The sequence below is a fragment of the Vicugna pacos genome, chromosome 14 (assembly GCF_048564905.1).
Source record: "Vicugna pacos chromosome 14, VicPac4, whole genome shotgun sequence".
In the NCBI taxonomy this organism is placed as follows: domain Eukaryota; kingdom Metazoa; phylum Chordata; class Mammalia; order Artiodactyla; family Camelidae; genus Vicugna; species Vicugna pacos.
Genome location: NC_133000.1, coordinates 6,120,856 through 6,139,990, shown reverse-complemented (window position 1 = coordinate 6,139,990; position 19,135 = coordinate 6,120,856). Strand labels below are relative to the sequence as shown.

General features: G+C 36.7%; 1 protein-coding gene and 1 long non-coding RNA gene across 5 annotated transcripts in view; one reads left to right on the top strand and one right to left on the bottom strand.

Moving 5' to 3' along the window:
- Positions 1 to 7,313, bottom strand: part of USPL1 (ubiquitin specific peptidase like 1) — a 29,955-nt gene extending 22,642 nt beyond the window's left edge. For 3 of the 4 annotated variants that reach the window (XR_012079902.1, XM_006209002.4, XM_072976076.1), the window contains exons 1-3: positions 7,185 to 7,306; positions 3,979 to 4,144; positions 3,336 to 3,464 (exon numbers count right to left, since the gene is read on the bottom strand). Coding sequence is in view for 2 of the 4 variants with exons in the window: in XM_006209002.4 (XP_006209064.2) it covers positions 3,336 to 3,464; positions 3,979 to 4,077 (228 nt within the window). In the remaining 2 variants the exon portion in view is untranslated. Of the gene's footprint in view, positions 1 to 3,335; positions 3,465 to 3,978; positions 4,145 to 7,184 lie in introns of all 4 variants that reach the window. The other variant, XM_072976074.1, reaches the window with a different exon arrangement.
- Positions 7,314 to 7,736: 423 nt separating this feature from the next.
- LOC116283346 (uncharacterized) overlaps positions 7,737 to 19,135 on the top strand; it is a 103,416-nt gene continuing 92,017 nt past the window's right edge. The window contains exon 1 of the long non-coding RNA XR_012079897.1: positions 7,737 to 8,053. This is a non-coding gene — a long non-coding RNA (uncharacterized lncRNA). The remainder of the gene's footprint in view (positions 8,054 to 19,135) is intronic.

Below are 19,135 nucleotides of genomic sequence, written 5' to 3'. Positions count from 1 at the left end.
AAAATAATAAAAACTATAAAATTTCAAATAAGTTCAAGTTTTACTTCACCCTTTCTATGTCATGAAAAATACATACAAAATTTTAGCATTAATTTGACAGGCTTAAGAAAGTATATTACATTATTAATATAAATTTGAAGGAACCAAGGATAAACAATTATTTAATCAAAATTTGGTCCCAAGAGAATAATTTTTCCAGTTAATTTGAACAATCAAGGGTTTAATCTGAGACATCCTAGGATAAGCTAATGAGGAAAACATATATTTTTTGCTTTAATAAAAAATCTAATGTTGAGTGAAAAATTAAACATTCCAACATTTTATGATGAGTATTATTCTTTTGGGGACAGGTACACTGCACAGCATTAAAAACTAGAAAGGTATTTTCAAACAAAAAAAGTTGCATGGAGTGATTTCTATGTTTCTTAGTTTTGAAAGTGAGTATTAATCTGAGAGCACATCAGCATATCAATTTTACATCCAAATTGGGTCTAAGAGTCAAATTGGCTGAATTTTAATGACCTCACCAAATCTCACTGTGCATCAACACAATTTCAGCCAAATATCAAAAGTGTAAACAAACCACTGGAAGAGTCATGTTTTCCCTCAGTTTGAAAACTAGAAAATATTTTACAGGACAAATGCAAGCAATCTATATACTTATGTGCCCTCATTTAAAATATGCCTCCTTCTGTACAAGTATGGTAGACTGGTACCTTGGTGGCCTCTAGTGAACTAAAGAACTGTACCTCCTGGTATGCATGCCCTCCTAGAGTTAGTCCCCAGCCACACAGCCCCAGGACTGGCCATGTGAATAGCTGTGATGGGACATTCGCAGGCAGGATGCACATAGATGCCTGATAAGCACTGGTTTACTAGGCTTGTCCTCTTGGAGCCCTCTTTCTGGAACACTCTTTATTAGTCCCAGCCATCACACTGTGAGGAGCCAATTAGCCTCATGGAGTGACCCTGATGGAAAAGAACTGAGATCCTGGCTGGCTGACTGAGTTGAGTTTCCAGATGGTATCTAGCACCCACTTCAGCCATGTGGACATTTCAGTTGTCCTAGCTAACAATATGTAAAGTGTAAGAACTGCCCTGTCAACCCACAGAATCATGAGTGAAGCCATTAAGTTCTTCTAGTTACTACCATTTTGAGATGGTTCATTTACAACAACTAACTGAAATGCACTAAATCCTCTCACTTAAAATATAGCATCTCCAATACATGTGAACATTATACTTATAATACTGCACTTATCATGAAATTCTTTAATAGGACAAGTTCTTGACTATTCTTACCAACTAGTTGTGCAGTCACCATCAACTAATAAACCTGACCCTCAACTTTATAGAGATTATTTCCTTAATCATCACATGTCAGAAGACAGAGAACCCTTTAAAATCAATGGCAGTAATTTTGTATTCAAAGAGTTATAAAAAGGTATGTATCCAAAAAAATTAAAAGCCAAGACATCAAAGAGATACCTGAAGACCCATATTCATTGCAGCATTATTCACAATAGCTAAGAGCCACGGAAGCAACCCAAAAGTCCACACACAAACAAATGGATAAAGAAAATGCGGTTTATATTTATGATGGAATATTATTCAGCCTTAAAAAGGAAACCCTGTCATATGGTACAATATGGATAAACCTTGAGGACATTATGCTAAGTAAAATCACAAGAATAAAAATACCACATGATTACACTTATATGGAGTACCCAGAGTAGTCAAATTTATAGAGACAAACTGGAATGGTAGTTGCTAAGGCTAGGGGAAGAAGTTGTTATTCAAGAGGAACAGAATTTCATTTTTGCAAGATGAAAAAGTTCTAGAGATGTGTTGTACAACAATGTGAATAATAACAAAGAATCCTGAACTGTACACTTAAAAAGTTAAGATGGCAAATTTTATGTTGTTTTTTTATTAGAAAATTTAAATATTTTTTTCAAAAAGCAAAAAAATTTTTAAGAAATCATTACCATGCTCAAGCAGAGTCAAGATCATGGCGTGCATGCCTACCAGCACCCCTAATTAATTAAAAACAATAAACCACAAAGGGCCCTGGGGCTGCAAAATTTAGTGGCCTGGATGGTTTCCCCGTAAACTGTTTGCAAATGTCTTTAGTGACTTTTGTTTATATAATCTGTGCTCCCAACATAGTGCCAATCTAAAATATAACTTGTTCTAGCCCTGATTTTTCCCTTTTATAAATGAATGCTTTTGGATTTTTAACCCTTCTTATCTGACTTTGGTTTCTACTTTATTTGCAATAGACATGTATCATTTTTATAACTAAAATGAAAGCTTTTAGCCTGTCCAAAAAAAAAGTCATAAAATGATATATAGAGCACTAATTTTTTACTCTCGCCCAACCATCTAAGAGCATTTCAAACCTTACAGTGAAAAAAACTAATGCTGTCTGACTTTTGATGAACAGTTTAAATAAACATATTCCTGCTTTCATTCCTACAGACAGGAATAAAGAAAACACACCACATTATATTTGGATAATTATCTGCAAGGGATGTGCAAAGACAAATTATAAAAATAATTTACATTCACTTTACAAATGAAGAAGAATTTACATTCACTTTACAAACTACAAATAATGTTAACAAATAATGTTAACATTAATGATTAAAAGCCTTTCATTATAAATTTCATGTTTTTTTTAAAGACTACATAATTAAATAAAAATTCCAATAAAGGACTAAATAATGGAATACTCAAAAAAAGGAAAAAAAGTTACAATTCCCTAAACCTGTTGCATCTATTTTCTTATTCATAACAGGGGAATATCTACTTTGCAAAGTTTTGAGAATTAAACATGTCTGTAACAGTTTTATAAGTTGCCAAGTACAGTAAAATGTAGAGTATTATTCAATTTAACAAGCTCCTATGTAAAAGTTGTACCAGAAGGTATAAATTACTATAATTCTAAAAGATTTACCTTAAGTAAATAATATTTAGAGATTAATAACTTTTCTTATAAGTTTCAAATCTAATAAAGCAACCAGATGAGAGTAACTACTACATACCAACAGCTAAAAGGATCCAACAAAGTTTAAAAAAATTCTCAAAATACATTATCTCCTCTCACAAGTCTAATGATAATAAAAACAAATATTTTCATGCAATAACTCAGGAAATCAGGTGAAAAAAAAAAAACAGAAAATATTTAAAATTGCATACCAGACAGATCTAGAGACTCTCATTAGGTACGTATTAAAAACATAGTCTAAAAAATACAAATGAGTACAAATTTAAACATTTAAGAAAAAAGCAAAAGGCTAAAACTTCAGTACCATCTAAGATTAATACTTTACCTGCAGATCCTCACACAAAAAGATAGATTCTTGAAAACTAATTCGGTACGTCTTTAGGGCTTTTAACTTTCCCTTCACCCTACAAGCAGGGCAATACCCATCTGACGGGACTTTAGCTGAATCATAATCCTAAAAAAGAAATAAAGTATATTAAAATATAGACATTCCTAGATTGTATCTAGTTACAAAAAGTTAAATGGAAAAGTAACCAGAAAAAAATATACAATTTTCACCTAGAAGTATCCTGGCAAGATAGCTTAAAGATGGCAAATAAAAGAAATGCATACAGGCTTTAAGTATAGCTATTGCTCCAAAAATATATATATTCTAGTTTCAAATATTAAATTAAGTATTAAGAACAGCATCAGTTTTATTTGCAAGAAAAAAAGTAATGTCAACTGCCAGGGAAAACGTATGTTCAATATATTCAAATAGTAAACCATAAGGTCTATGTTTTATTTCTACTCTCACGTATCAATAAAACATAGAGAGGTAAACACAAAATAATCTTTCGCCATTACTGTAAGATTTCCGTGGAAGACACAATTTTTTAGAAACTGGTAAAATTAAAACTGAATTTAAGTCTCAAAAATAGAAGGGAACAAACCAACTTTGCACTGAGGCAAAAAATAAGTTCACTAACTTTTCCCAAATACCCCACCATGTGGAGTGAAGATATCCCTATATCAGTCCCTGGTCCAATCACTGGCAAACCATTTCCAATCTTCGGGGAATCCATCATTCCGAGTCACTGGCTAATTTATTTCACTTGAAACATGTCAATATCACTAAGGATTTTTCAATGAACCCTGGAAAAAAGAAAAGTCAACAGACAATTAAATAAAAATCCTATTTACTTTGAAAAAGAGTTGTGCTATTTTATGAGATGTGTATATATTAAGTATATTTTGACAACCATATATGCTAGGTTAAGCATATTCTGAATTGTAATCTTGCAGTGAAAACAAAATACCTAAATTTATTTGCATATCTAGCAAATTCGTGGGAAAAGGGCATAGACTGGCAATAGGACCAGTCTTCATAGCAAACTCATTTGTAAGCAACTTTATCAAAACTTGTAACAGAGGTATCTATTATTTAAATAGTAAATATTTAAAGTGAACTATATTGACCAGAGTTTGAAAACCTAAGTTTTTAGTCTATGCACAATTTGAAACAAATGTCAGCATTATACTAAGAAAGTACTTAAAAAAAAAAACAACCCAGATCCATTGTGTCATTATTGACAAGGACAAAAAAATTTCATACATTTCTACTGCTTTCAACTACCAAGAATACATCACCAACTGAGAAAAGTGCTACTTTTTACAAGCTGCCAACAAAATACTACTTTATAAAGTAAATAATCTGTAACTGAACAAAAACACAAACACTATCAGATTACAAATTATACATGTAACAAGCACATTTTGAGCGTAGTCCCATGGAGGAGAATCACATTCAGTAAAGTCAAAATTATGAGACTGAAGTTCAGCGTAAAGGAAAAGTAACTGTTAACAGCAGTTTAGATATGGATTTAAAATACAAGGAAACTAAATAAAAGAGACCTTTAAGCATTTAAGTGGTAAATCACCATTCGTAGGAATGCTGTGAAACAACTTCAAGCAAAAGTCTTTCCCACATCAATTAATCCATGATGCTACGACAACCACCTCCTAGGAAACTGGGCCTCAGAGATTCACTTCAGAACTAGCGATGCGACTGTTTCAGCTGTATAAACTTTACATACCTTTCAAGCCAACAGATAATTTCAGAAACAAAAATGCTTTTTTAGAAAAGTATCAGTGAGCCTCAATTTGCTATTCCCAAAGAAATATCCATAAGCAGGGTTTCTCCATAATAGCATCATAGACATTTTGGACCCGATAATTCTTGTTCCGAGGGCTGTCCTGTGTGTTGAGGCCCTTTAGCAGCATCACTAACCTCTATGTGCTGGAAGCCAAGACACCCACCCCTCAGTTGTGACTATGTCTCTAGACGTTTCCAAATGTCCACATCCCTCCACCTTACTTCCCAGGAGGCAAAACTGTCCCAATGAGAACCGCTGTCAAAAGAGTAAAAACAAGTTTGGTGCTAACTTTCTTTTTTAAGCTCCTCACAGACAACACCAATTTGTTATCTCTGGCTGGTTCTATTTAAAATTTACTTATAAAGGAGACCTATATAGAAAAAGTCAAACTTCTATGGTGCCGGAGTGGCTAAAAGTATGAGCTTTAGGTTCAGAATTTATTTGTAAAATTGGTTTGTCCTAAAAACTAAATGCGATAATAAATGTAAAATGCTTAGCATCTGACATGCAGTAAATTTTAACTACTATTTGGTGCTAATTTTATACTTTTTGCAGAAAATACTCGGCACATCTTGTATCATTCTGTAGTATTCTCAAAAGAAAAGTTGGTAAGCTAAGTATTATGAATAAATTGTTTTTGATGAAAATTTCCATCTGCCTGAGGGCTTAAGAAAACTTTTCCGGCTGGTTCTCTCCCTTTCTCTCTAAACTACAATAGTAAAACATGAGGAGCCTTCAAATCTGCTCTCCTGATCCCACCAAGAACAGGTACGTTGGTGGTTGAAATCCTGAATATGTAGAACCCCCCAAAAGAAAATTCGCTTAATAAAATACCAGAAGTGGGCTATTCAGGTCTTCTAAATACAATTTACTTTGTCCCATGTAGAAATCCCTAAGGTGATTCTTACAACTTAATTTGTCCCTAAATGACTGCCTTCATTGCCCTCCCTTTCAAAAATTACCTGCTCCTCCTGATTGTATCTCGCCTAGATTCTGGCACCTCCGACCTTCGAACACACATGCCAGACAATCTGAGTGGTTCTCTACGCTTTTACTTCTCTCTCTTTTACTTAGTAAAAGTTATCAAATTCTACGGACAGTTTTTTTGGAAGTGTGTCAAATCCCCACCTCTTTCCATTCCATCCCCACTCTGTATCACTGCCAAAATGAGGCTTCTATAAAACAAGCCTGAGTCTGTTGCTGCTCAGCTTAAAATCGTCAATTGATTCCAATCTGATTATAGGAAAGTCCAAATATCTCAGTATGACCTGAGGTACTGCTATGACCTAAAACTCATTGCACTGTGAGCCCACTGGCTTTCAGTCTAAGCCTCCTCTCCTCCACTTCACCCCCGGCACTTTTTTTTTTCTGACGCGCCCCCCCCCTTTCATTACTTTCGTGGGCCACTGATGCTCCAAATGCCCAAATGTGAACTACTAGCCCAGTATGGACCCAGTTACAGCACAATGAAAGCGTAAAGTTGGCCCTTGGAATAGCGAAAGAAGCAATTAAGCTTAAATCACAGTCCCGTGTGCAAAATGGGGAAACCCAGAGAATCAGCTGTTCCAAGAGAGGCCTTATACCCCATTTGAGCTTTCCCTCCAAGACCAAGTGGGCTGTCAAAGGCGAGGTCACAACAGACTTGAAACCGAGGAATGGGGTCGGCTTTCGGCGCCCAACCCTGACTGGTACCCAATCCAGCTGCCCTGAATCACAGACCAACAGACGTCAATTTCAAAACCCGACCTTGGAAACCTGAGGAGACGCAGGGTTCCGTTAACTCTCCCCATTTCCACGCTCCTTGGGATAAGGAGGAAAAACAAAAAACACTCTGGTTTCTCTTCAGCATTTACCTCTTCGAGTCCAAACGATATCTTATACCTTAATCACCAAGCCTTCCCACCTGAACCTAGTCCCACCCTTTTTCCCCTCCCAGCCTAGCCCATCCTTTCAGAGCAGACTACTCCATAAGTCATCCCAACTCTGTCCCTTTTCCCTATTTCGGGTGCTGAAAGACACTACTAGGTCTTCTCCCTTACCTGCCGCGGGCCCTCCCTTTCCTCGCACCGGGTCGCTCCGAACTCCCGTTCCGGCTTGAGCTCCACACCAGAGTGCAACGTTCAACTCACGTTCCCCTCAGCCTACTCCTCCCCCACCGGCCCCTCCGCTAGGAAAGCAGCTTCCGGTTTCAGTCCGCGGCTAAAGAGTTCCCCTTCCTGCTCCGAGCGGAGGCTGAAAGGACGTAAGCACCTCGGGGAAGGCAAAGACCGATGCACTTCCGGCGGACCTCCGCAGAGAGGCGGGGGTGTCCGGCCGGCTGCCGCAGCCGCAGTTTCAGCTGCGGCGACGACTAGGGGCGGGGCCGGTGGCTGCAGGACCCGCCGTCTGTGAGTGGCTGGGTTTGGGGAGGCGACGATTCTGGAAGCTGCTGGAAAGCGCTCGAGTGGCGGAGGTGACGCCGGCGGCCAGGGGGTGGGGCGTGAATAAAACTAGTGCGCGGCCGGCAGCGGAGGGATTACGCTGTGGAAAGAGAGTGGCGCGCGTCGTGTTGCGCCCTTGTGGCGCGAGCCCGGGTCGGAGGGCGACGCGTCCCTGAGTGACTTGGGTGGGTGGGTGGGCGTGCGAGGAGGGACGGGCTCCCCAGCCGGCCGAGGTGAGAGGGAAGCTCTTAGCCGGCGCCTCCCTGTAGTGCCAAGGTCTCCGTGACGGCGGGCCGCGCAAGGCCCCGAAAGCCCGCTCTCCTAAACCCTCGGTGAGAGCCGAGCTGCCACAGAGCGTGTTCACAAAGGGTCACCACACACGGAGCTGCCCCTCCCCGTCTCCCTAAACCCCATCTGCGAGGCCAGGGGCTTTTCCACCAGGATTCTGGGTGTTCCTCCTCCTTCCCTCCCTCCCAGATCTTCTAACGGTAAGGGGAGTAGCCAGAGCACAGGGACTTTGCTCTCCAGGACCCGTTCTTACTAGTCAGCAGCCGAGGGGTCCCTGCTGCGCTAATTTCAGTTGCCCTGCCTTGTTTTAACTTCAGAGCAAGGGGTAATTCTCCTGTAGTTTATAAGTTTAAGGCTCTGCTTTCGTAGGAAGGTCATGTGTTTTAAGGGACATCGTGACCGCGGGTGCTATTTCTGAGTCTGCATTCTGAATCTTGGGGGCAGCATATTCCAGAAATCCTTCGCTCGGTTGGTTCTGTGTCTTAGAATAACAATATGTAATTTCTGACCATTTCTTTACAGAATAACCACCGTTGGCATTTTGGACTGTTTTTTTTTTTTAAGTGGTTTCCAACTAAATAATTATATTCTGGAATAATGCTGATAATTTTGTTAGGGTGGTGTAGAGGAAGTTAAGTCCCGTATACGGAGAAATTCTTCACTGAAAATGATTTTAGTTTTCAGTACTTCTGAATGCAAATAGCCAAGAAATGCAACAAGGAGTTTGTTGTTTTTCTCCAAACTGAAAAATAGGCTGGTTAGTCTTTGTTTAGCTTTGTTGTTGTGCTAGATTACTAATGTGCTGGTATATTTGTTGTGAGCTCTAGCTCGTTAGGTTTTTGTTTTCTTATTTTAATGAATTATGATGAAAATATGAGAATGTAGTATTTCGTCATCAAATAGTAGCCAAACTCAGAAGGTTTTTCTTTTTCACCATTGCTGTTTTCATTTTTGGAGTGGAATACACTTTTTTGTAATAAACACTTGCTGAATGTTAACCTCATATGTTGAACAAAATCATTGATTCTTTTAAAATGTAGCTAAAATTTTAAGATTGAAAAATCAGTATTGCCAAACTGAATGACATCAAACATCGTTGTCTGCAGAGTTAATTTATAGTCTTAGTGCAAATTTGCTTTTTTTGCTAGGAAAATATGATGTGAAAGTAACAGAAACAAAATGGAGCTGGGGCTTGGGGTGTGGAAAGCAAAGTGTATTTTAGCGTGTGCTGTGTTTAGATTCCAGAGCTTTTCCCCTTATAAAAAGTAGGAAAAGGCATATAAGACTTTATAATATTAAAGGAAGGGTCCTAATACAGAGCAATCAATCAGGAGAGGTTGACTAGAAAATTCCCCTTTCGTTTATTTTAATGATCCTAAGTTGGGAAAATTGTATACATTTCTGCTTACTCCTCACCAATATATTTAGAATGCCTTTCTGTGAACATTGGTCCCCCCAAAAGTGCAGTTGCCCTCCACTAGGATTCAAGCTTATTGCTTCCATTACCTTTGCTAGCAATTTGGGACAGGAGTTTTATTTACCTGTTTTCATTTAAAACTAACGTGATTAATCAAATACAGCTTTTTAAAAAAAATAATAACTACTGAGCAGCTACAGTAGAAATACAGTGTTGTTCAGTTAGGATTTTTTTCTCCTCTTCCTGCAATGTCAAGTTTTGCCCCCCTATGCTAGATTGGATTCCTTAGTGACAGAACAAATCTGCCCAAACATGGAGTATAAAAGCTGCCTGCTATAATTGCTTGTTCTGGTCTCATCAAAAAGATGAGAGTAGAAGTGACTAACCATATTTTCTACAGCACCTTTGTGAGTACAGTCTATAATCTTGTATCTAATTTCAACATTCAGAAGACTTTGAAAACCAAAAACTTTTTAAGCCTGGGGACAAAATGCATTTGGTAGTAAAATATGGCCTGAACTAATGAGAAGTCATGTATCGTATTTATTTGTACCATATGTTTTGCTGAAGAAATATTAATATGTTTGATTATGGGATGCTGTCCTTGGCCACTGGTGTGTGAGGTATACATAATGGTTTGTGTACTTTGTAACATTTTAAAATTCCTAGAAATGTGAACCTATATTAACATTTTTGGCAGTATACTTGTGCTGGACATTCACATATTTAAAAAAATAACTTAAGACATTTTAGTTCTTGCCCTCAATGAATTCAGTTGAGTTAGAAGGATAGGAAAAAGTGCATTTATCATACTGTAATATGTGCAGTGATAGAGATATGCACAGCCTATTTGTAAGTATAGCCATATAGTGACCACACAAGACGTAAGTAGTCTGAGGGTTTGAGGTTATTTCGTTAATTTGGACTCCAAAATTTAGACAGAACATGACAACTCACCATGTAGCCTAAACTTAACTTGGCACAAAATGAGAAGACAAAATGATAAAGAAGAGTCCTAGGATAGATGTTGGAATTTCTGATTTCTAATCCTAACTCTTCTGCCATGCGACCTTACACACATCACCAAATTTTGAAGGCCTCAGTTTACAGATCTCACAGATACAGTGAGAAGTTTGGGATAGATGGAGCATTTAAGGAAGGTCCCTGATAGTTCTAACATTCTACCTATTGGTATTTACCCTGAGAGATATGCCTACTTTTTAGAAATGTTTTCCATTAAGAATGTGATCCTGTTTCATTGCAAACTACTTTCTTGCTGATCTTAATGTGTTTTCTTTTGGGTTAGGTAATACATTCACATGGTTTGAAATTCAAAAGGTAAAGAAAGAATACACAGTGAAAAGTCTTCCTTCCACACCTGTCCCTCAGCCACCCAGTTCCTTACCTAGGAAACAGCCAGTGCTAACAATTTCCTGTATAATTTTTCCCCTAAAAATGTATGCATTTTCAAGCAAATAAGTATGTATATATGTTTTATTTCTCTTTTTTTACATAAACAGTACATATTGTGCATAGTTTATGTACCTTGTTTTTTCATTTATCTTAAAAGTTCTGTATGTCATTATGTATAGTGTTTCCTTATACTTTTTATGGTTGCATAATATTCCATCATATAATGTATCATTTCATCAGTCCTCTCTTTTTAGACATTTAGGTTTTTGTCTGATCTTATTAAGAGCATTATGTAATGAGTAACTTTATACATCATTTTCCACATATGTGAATATAACTATGCCCTAAACAGTGATACAGTTCTTTTGGGATAGAGATATCATTCATAAAATGTTATTTAGTAACTAATCATGTAAAAAATTGATAAATCTGGATGTACTGATTAATCTCAAAAGGATATTTCTAGGTTTCCATCAACTTTGACTTAGTGTTCCCTGTGGCAGTATAATATGATGGTATAATAGACTCAATGTCCTATTTGGTTCTAAAGTAAACATGAGATAAATTGCATCACTTGAATCACCGTTTCTTCATTTGAGCTTCTTGTGCCCTAGATAAAACAAGTGGATTATGTGTAAGGAACTTGCCCTAAACAAACAAACAACAACAACAAATATATATATTTTAAACACTAAAGTCATACAGCTGAGTAGGATTTTCAGTGAGAGGCATGTAAAAGCTGAGCCTGTTTGATGTAACAACAGATGTGTGCTTTCCAGCTCATGCTCACTCCAGGGCATATGCTTCTTGAGTGCTATTTAAGTTGATATTTTCTTTTAAATTTTTTTGCTAAGCTCGTATAGCTGAATTTGTGTAAATTGCAACATTTATATATTCCCCCTTTATCAATGAGAAGATTAAGCCTAAAAGAAGTAAACAATTTACTCAAATTTACATAACAAAGTGGCAGATCTGGGACTAGAATCCACATCTTCTAATTTCTAATCCAGGACTCTTTCCAGTATGTGATTTGCTCCTAATTTAACATGTACTCCAGTAGATCTGAGATTGCCCAGTGATTAGGGTCTGCTTTAGGTACCTTTACTCTGCGTAGACTCTAGAGCAACATAGAGTTCCAAAAGCAGCAGTGGATTTTTCTGATGACGAAATAACATTCTATAAGTAATTGTTGAAGTAATCACATAGCATGTTGATTAGCAATCAGGAGGGCTCCAAATCAAAAAATTAAAGCTGATACAGAGAAACACTCTTTCTTAATTGGGACAGAGTTGTCACTTTGAGATGAATTTATCAGTCAAAAGGACTAAAAGGAAATTAGGATTATTTGGAAGGAATCTTACATTCCCCGTAGTTAATGCCGTCATTTAATTTAGCTAGGAACATCTAAACCATCAGAAAAGGAGAAATGGTGATAGAAACAATAGCAAAAGAACTGAAAAATAGAAGATTGAGAAATGTGCTATAACTATATGCCCCTGAAACTGGCATTGCAGCACATGACCCCCACGCACATCTTTAGGGCCTTTACTACTGACTGTTGTTTTGTATAACCGAGTCTTATCCTTGGTTTCAGCTTAAATTTCGCTTGTCAAGCTGTCTACCCTACCTGAGCAGCTCTTTACCCTCCACCCCAACTCTAATATTTTATTATCACTTGCTGTTTGTTTTCTTCATAGCATATATATATTTCTTACTATCCATCTTCCTACTGGGTGTGAGCTTTGTGAGGGCAAGGACTACATCTATTTTGTTTCATGTTTATGTGTACAATATATATATTATATATATATAAATGATGTATAAAGAGCCTCAGTTTTTCTATATATATATATATAGCATGGTACATAGTACATATTTGTTGATGAGTGAATGATCTTGGTGGTTCCCAATTTATGTGGCTGACCAAACCTACTCTTAAAATGGTATGTTTTCAACAGCATATTTCCCCATGTTCTTTGTTAGTTCAGTGTTGGTTTGGAAAATGTACATGTAATGTATGTGCTCCTCTTACTGAGAAAAATATTAACTTACTCGTCAACAAGCTTTTATTGAATGTGCAAGGAACTGTGCCAAATGCTGGGTGAATACAAAGGTGAATAATGCATTGTCTTTATCCCTAAAGAGAAGCAGAAACATCTGTAAACAAATAGCTTTCATACAAGGTAAAATGAAATAAATGTTAAGTAGAGTTGTACAAGTAATGTAGTGTAGCAGCAATGAAGAAAAAGTAGTTAATTTTAATTATAGGAAGGGCCTCAAGGAGTTGAATTTTGATTTTGTTCTCAAAAATAGAAAAATTGAACTGAAGTCCCTATGCATGAAGAATAAAGATGAATAAAGATGAATAAATGTGCAGTTTCACTTTTAAAAAGTACTTAAAGTAGTAACATAGGCAATAAAGAAGTCTTTTAAAACATTGTCATAAAGCAGTCTTTAAAAATTTCAGTTATAAATAAAATTACTCTGACCTTAACATTACACTTCTAAATTGAGGCTAACCATAAAATTAATTTGACTATTTTGAATAGGTTGGTGCTTTCCAACTAGTTACTGAGTCATCGGTTCACTCTAACAGTTGGGTTTAACTGCTAATGGCAGTTAGTAATTATTTAGTAAACTAATCAATTGAGACAAAACCGTAATGATTAAAAAGTTATTTTTGAGTGGTTTTTAAGCCATCAGTGGTCCTTAATATATGGTTCTCTGGCTGCATCACAAGTTAAAATGAGGTTTATTTTGTAATGATCTAATATGATTTATTTTTATAATTTGCTTTTGTTTTCCTACTTTTGTATGTTTATCTGATCCAATATAGACCTTCACCTTCGCCACTTATTTAAAAAAAAAAAAAGGACGCTTAGCCTTTAGATTCACAGCCCTGATTTCAGCTTGGCCATCTATTAATTACAGTTCTACCACTTTCCAATTTTGTTACTTTTGACAAAATATTTTACCTCCCAGAGGCTCAATTTCATCTTTAAATTGAAAATATCTACTAATCCCTTTCTGTCATTTAACTAGTTTTGTGGCCTCAGGCAAATTATTTAATCTGAGTCTCAGTTTTTCCACATATAAATTGAAATTGTCTTAAATAAGGTGATATGTAAAGTGTCTGGTAGTTAATAAGCCCTCAGCAAATGTTGGTTCCTCCTCATCCTCTGCCTCCTCATCTAAACCCTGCATGTCCTTCGAAGTTTGCTTCAAGTTCTGTTTGCTATACTCTTTCCTTTGCTAGCTCATTACATTCTCCTTTCTTCCAAAGTCATTGCACTCACCATGTGTGTCTTGGGTTCTTAGATGTGGATTAACATTATATTGAGAACTTACTAAAAATTCAATTGCTTGGGTCCCATTTTATGGGTTTGGCATGGAGGATCAGGGTATCTGTGTTTTTACCTTTCTTCTTCAGATTTTCTGATTCTCACAGATGATCATAATTTCCTAACTGGTAATAATTATTTGCTTCATGTAGTCTATATTTGTTAGGTAATTCTTATATTATTATGTAACCATTCAGGTGTTTTAGTTTATATCCCAAAAGACTGTAAACTCCACAAGGGCACAAAATACCCAAATAGTAGTTTGTACTTAATCTTGAGGTTGATAAGGTGCCCTTTTTTTTCCCCTCTCTCTTGAAGTTTGGATCCAGTTAAGAAATAAGACACAAAAGCCAGACAGATGAACATTCAAATGTAATTTTAATTACCAAAGAAGTTGTATGGAAAATGTGGCTGAGATTTGCAGCAACAGTGAGCTTCCTAGGGTTGCACTCCAGACTTAGGCAGATTTAAACCTCCAGTTTCCCATCTACAAGAATAGAGCTTGTCCCATTGCATTTACTGTGTGACAGAGAGCAGACCAGAACAGATGACTCTGTTCTGAGTCAGACAAATCCCAGATGGAAAGGAGGGAAGAAGTAGCTGAGCCTCAGAATTCCTTCTCTCAGACTTGTTATCAGACCAGTTACTCCCTCCTATCCTAGGGAGGAGTCAGTGAGACTTCCCCTAGAGGGAAGTCAGCCATTAATATTACCTGAAGGAAGCTTCATGTGGGATATGAGAGAGATTTTCTGCCCTCAGTGGTACTCAGGTATTAGTGAATTTTTTTTTTTACTACTTTACATTGCCTCAACATGCTGTGATTTTTTAATACCTAAATGAGAGGTTATAAAGTTACAATTTCAACCAGTTAAATTGGTATATATTATTGTGTTAGTTATCTTTTGCTTTGTAAGAAATTTCCCTGAAACAACTTAAAAGACAAACATTTATTATTTCACACAGTCTCTGATGGTCATGAAACTGGGAGTGGTTTAGCTTAGTGGTTCCAATTCAAGGTCTCATGTGGTTGCAGTCATCTGGAGGCTGCTTGAGTGTCCTTACAACATGGCAGCAGGCAGAAACTGCAATGTCTTTTATAATCTAGCCTCAGAAGTGACATACCATCACTCTGTTGCACAGACCCACTTTGATATAATGTGGGAGGGACCTACACAGGCTGTGAATACCAGGAGGCAGGGCCCATTGGAGCTCATCTTAGAAGTAGCTACCACAATAATATATAACATGTTAGTTTGATTTTGTTACCTCACATTGCTTCATATGAGAGCAATAATTAAATAATGTTTACTATCTCATTTAAATTATTAAAGTATTAATGGTAGTTCTGTGAAATAATCGTATTTTGGTATATATTACTGTATAATTTCCTAGCTGGAGAATAAATTGAGAGGATGATTTTTTCCTGCTGGTTGGTCCCTCCTTCCTGTCTAGCTCTTTGTCTAAATCAAAAGTTTACATAATATGATCATGGTCTTCCAGATAGTCTGTGGAAGTTCAAGTGATCTACAGGCCAACTTATTACAAGGTGGTAGTAGCTATAATTTTGATTTTGGTATGAATTAATCACTTCTGGTCTCATGGGAGGTGCTTTATAAAGTCTGATTCCCAGCTTCTGATTTATTCAAGTGAGGGGTTTTTTTTGGTGGTAATCAGGATGAGGTGGACTAGATGACAAGGGAAGGTCGTTTACCTCAGTGAAGTAGTCCGTAGGCCCAAAGGAGTTGAAAACCATCACTCTAAGCCTCAGTGGTTTGATTCCAGTTCTAATGCCAAAGCACTAAAGAAGCCTAAGTAAGTGAAATAAGATTGTTAAAAATTATTAACCATTTTATTTTACTCATTTGATCATAGTTTAGATTTCATATTATATACTAAATAATTTCAGGTTTTGTAAGATAAAAATAATGTAAGTTAGAACTTGAAATGTTCATTGAATTAAAGAGTATAAAATTCATTTGTATAAAAAATTATATTTTTAATGCTTTCCAACACTATGGAAAAGAAAATAATTTGAAGATTATGGCAGAAAATGTTGTAAGGTAAATCAGCAGTGCCTAAAGTGCCTTGCAATTCTAGCTGTAAACATTGTTGGCTAAATTTGCATTTTAAGTTGCTTAAAGAATGTTCATTAAGTTGTTTAAAGAATTTATACATGAATGACCAGTTATAGAAGCCCAAATATGAGTGTAATCAAATTTTTCATCTGTATTTAAGTTGTTTACTACATGGACAGAGTAGCATACAGAACATACCAGCACCAGCCTAGTAAACTCATCTGGCTGTTACAATTTCCAGTCATGTAGGCATATTTGACAGCAGCTTTCACCCTCAAGTATTAGGAGGCACTATTTTGCTAATCAGGAAAGAAATTTCAGAGAATTCCTTTTACTTTCCAAGTGTAATCTGTCATGATTAATCAATAAAATGATGTTTGGTTTGGGTACTGATTAGCCTTAAGATTAGATCTCTCGTGAATTCTTATAGTAAATGAGAGATGGTAGTGTATTTTTTTGAATATAGGATATATAAGCCTTGAAATTTGCTCAGTTGAATCTTCAGAGCTAATAGGTGGCAGTTAAATGAAAAAAATCTTGGAGTAAATTGAGAATTTTCTGAAAATGAAAGACTTTGTGGAGAGATATAGGAAAGTTGGGAAATGTTAATTTTAGAATATTATGCTAGGAATAGTGAATATATTTACTGCCCTTCAAAAACTTCCCTTCCAGGATTAAAGAACAAGTTAAATCACGTTAACAGAGTATCAGTCCAATCCATTTTGTAAGACAGGTCTTTTCAAAAAGTCATTGAGAGAGACCAAAGAAACCTGATAACCAAGTGCAATGCATAGACTTGGATTAAATCCAGATTTGAAGAAAAATGCTATAAAATACATTGGAGGAATTTGAGTATGCCCAGCTATAGAATATATTTGGGAATATATTTTTAATTTTCCTGGGTGCATTAGTGGTTATTACGTTTATGGAGGAGAAAGGCCTTTTTTTGGAGGTATATCTGACATAATTTAGAGGTGAAGTTATCTTCAGTATTCAGGAATGTGTATGTGTGTGTAATACATATATACAGGAAAACTAATATGATAGTATTAAATTTTGAATCTCTATGGTGGATGTAAGGGGATTTGACATATTATAAACTTTTTTGTATGTATGCATATGTAAAATAAGAAGTTGAGGGGAGGGTATAACTCAGTGGTGGAGAGCGTGCTTAGCATGCACGAAGTCCTGGGTTCAATCCCAAGGACCTCCATTAAAATAAATAAATAATTTACCTACCTAAATTACTTACTCCCCCCCCCAAAAAAATTTTTTTAATAAATAAATAAAGTTAAAAAAAATGGGAGAAAAAAATTCCCTGCAGATAATGTTGTTTCTTAGCTTTACAAAGGTCTCAAGAGAGTGGATCATTTTTTATAGCTACTGTCTCTACCTTCCTGTAGTATTAACTCTTTTGAATTCAGGCCAGTCAGATTTTCATTCCTACCTCCCCACCAAAACTGTTCCTTTCCACAACAGTGTTGGCATCTATGTTGCCAGATCTGGAGGTCAGTTCTTAAGTCTTCATTTTCCTTTTGACATCTGAGCAGCATTTGACAGAGTTGATCATTTTTCTCTTCCTCCTACTTCCAAGTCTTCTCCTTCATCATCTTAGTATCTTTTGCTAGTTCCTCCTCTTCTTTAAACAGTGGAATGCATCAGAGCTCAGATCTCTTCTCAGTTTGCATTTGCTCTCTGAATAATAGTATCCTGTCCTGCAGCTTTACAAGCTATACAGGTGCTAAGAGTCCCAAGTTTATTTCTCCAGCCCCAGCCTTGCCCCTGAACTTTAGACTCATATATCCATTTGCCTACCTAATTTATTCATTTGATGCCAAGTAGATAGATGTTTCATGTTTAGTATATCCAGAACTGAATGCTTGAGTCCCATCAGTTCTGCTTACCCCCAAATAAAAGAAAGCACTTGTTCCCTACCTGTTACACCCACATCTTTCCCTCTCAGTATGAGGCACTTCATTCTTCTAATTGTTGGTGTCATCTTTGATTCCTTTTTCCCTTGTATATACAATTAATCCCTCAGTAAATATGGTCAGCTCTACTTTTAAAATATATTTAGAATCTAAGCACTTCACCTTTCCCCACTACCATCTTAAACCAAGCCACCATTCTATCACAGATTATAACAGTTTCTCAACCTCAGCACTGTTGACATTTGGGACCAGTAATTCTTTTTGAGGGGAGTGGGCTGTCCTGTTCCTTGTAGAAGTTCAGCAGCATCCCCAGCCTCCACCCACTACTTGCAAGTAGTAATCACTTCTCCCACAGTTTTGACAAACAAAAATGTCAGGAGACGTTGCTAACATGTCCCCTAGAAGCAAAAGTGCTTCCAGTTGAGGACTGCTGGATTATAGCAGTAGCCTCCTATTCCCCTGCTTCCTTTCTTGACTCCCTACAGTTTGTTCTCCATCTAGCAACCAGTGTATCATGTAAAAACATAAATCAGATCGTGCCATTTCTTTGCTCAACACATTCCAGTGGCTTCCCATTTCATTAGGGTCAAATCTGTAAGTGCCTACAGATCCCTTTTCTACAAACACACCACACACCAGTTGAAGAGCAACTTTTTTCCTGTGCAGATTGAAAAGGACACCCCTTCCACTAAATGGTTGCAGCCCCTTACCCTGTTTTGTTTTTCTTTACTGCATCATTTATCACCACCTTATATGTTTTGTTTGTTGGATGAATGGTAAGATGAAAAGTACAACTGTATACAAGATGTACATTTTTAATAATATATACAGTTGTAATAAGGTACCAAGATAAATGCTAAAATTTCAAGAAAGGCTTAGACCTAACCGAGCCCCAGAGATTCTTGGTTTCCCAGAAGAAATGATGCCTAAGTAGGACTTAGTCTGGCAGTGTAGGAGGAGACAAAGGTATTAACGGTCAAGGGAGAAGAGGAAGAATGGAGCAAATGAGCTGACTCCAGGATATGTCCATGAGGAGATTATTCCATCAGGTGGTTGCATCTTGGTCTCAGGAGTGACATCTGGACTATAGATAGAGATTTGGTAA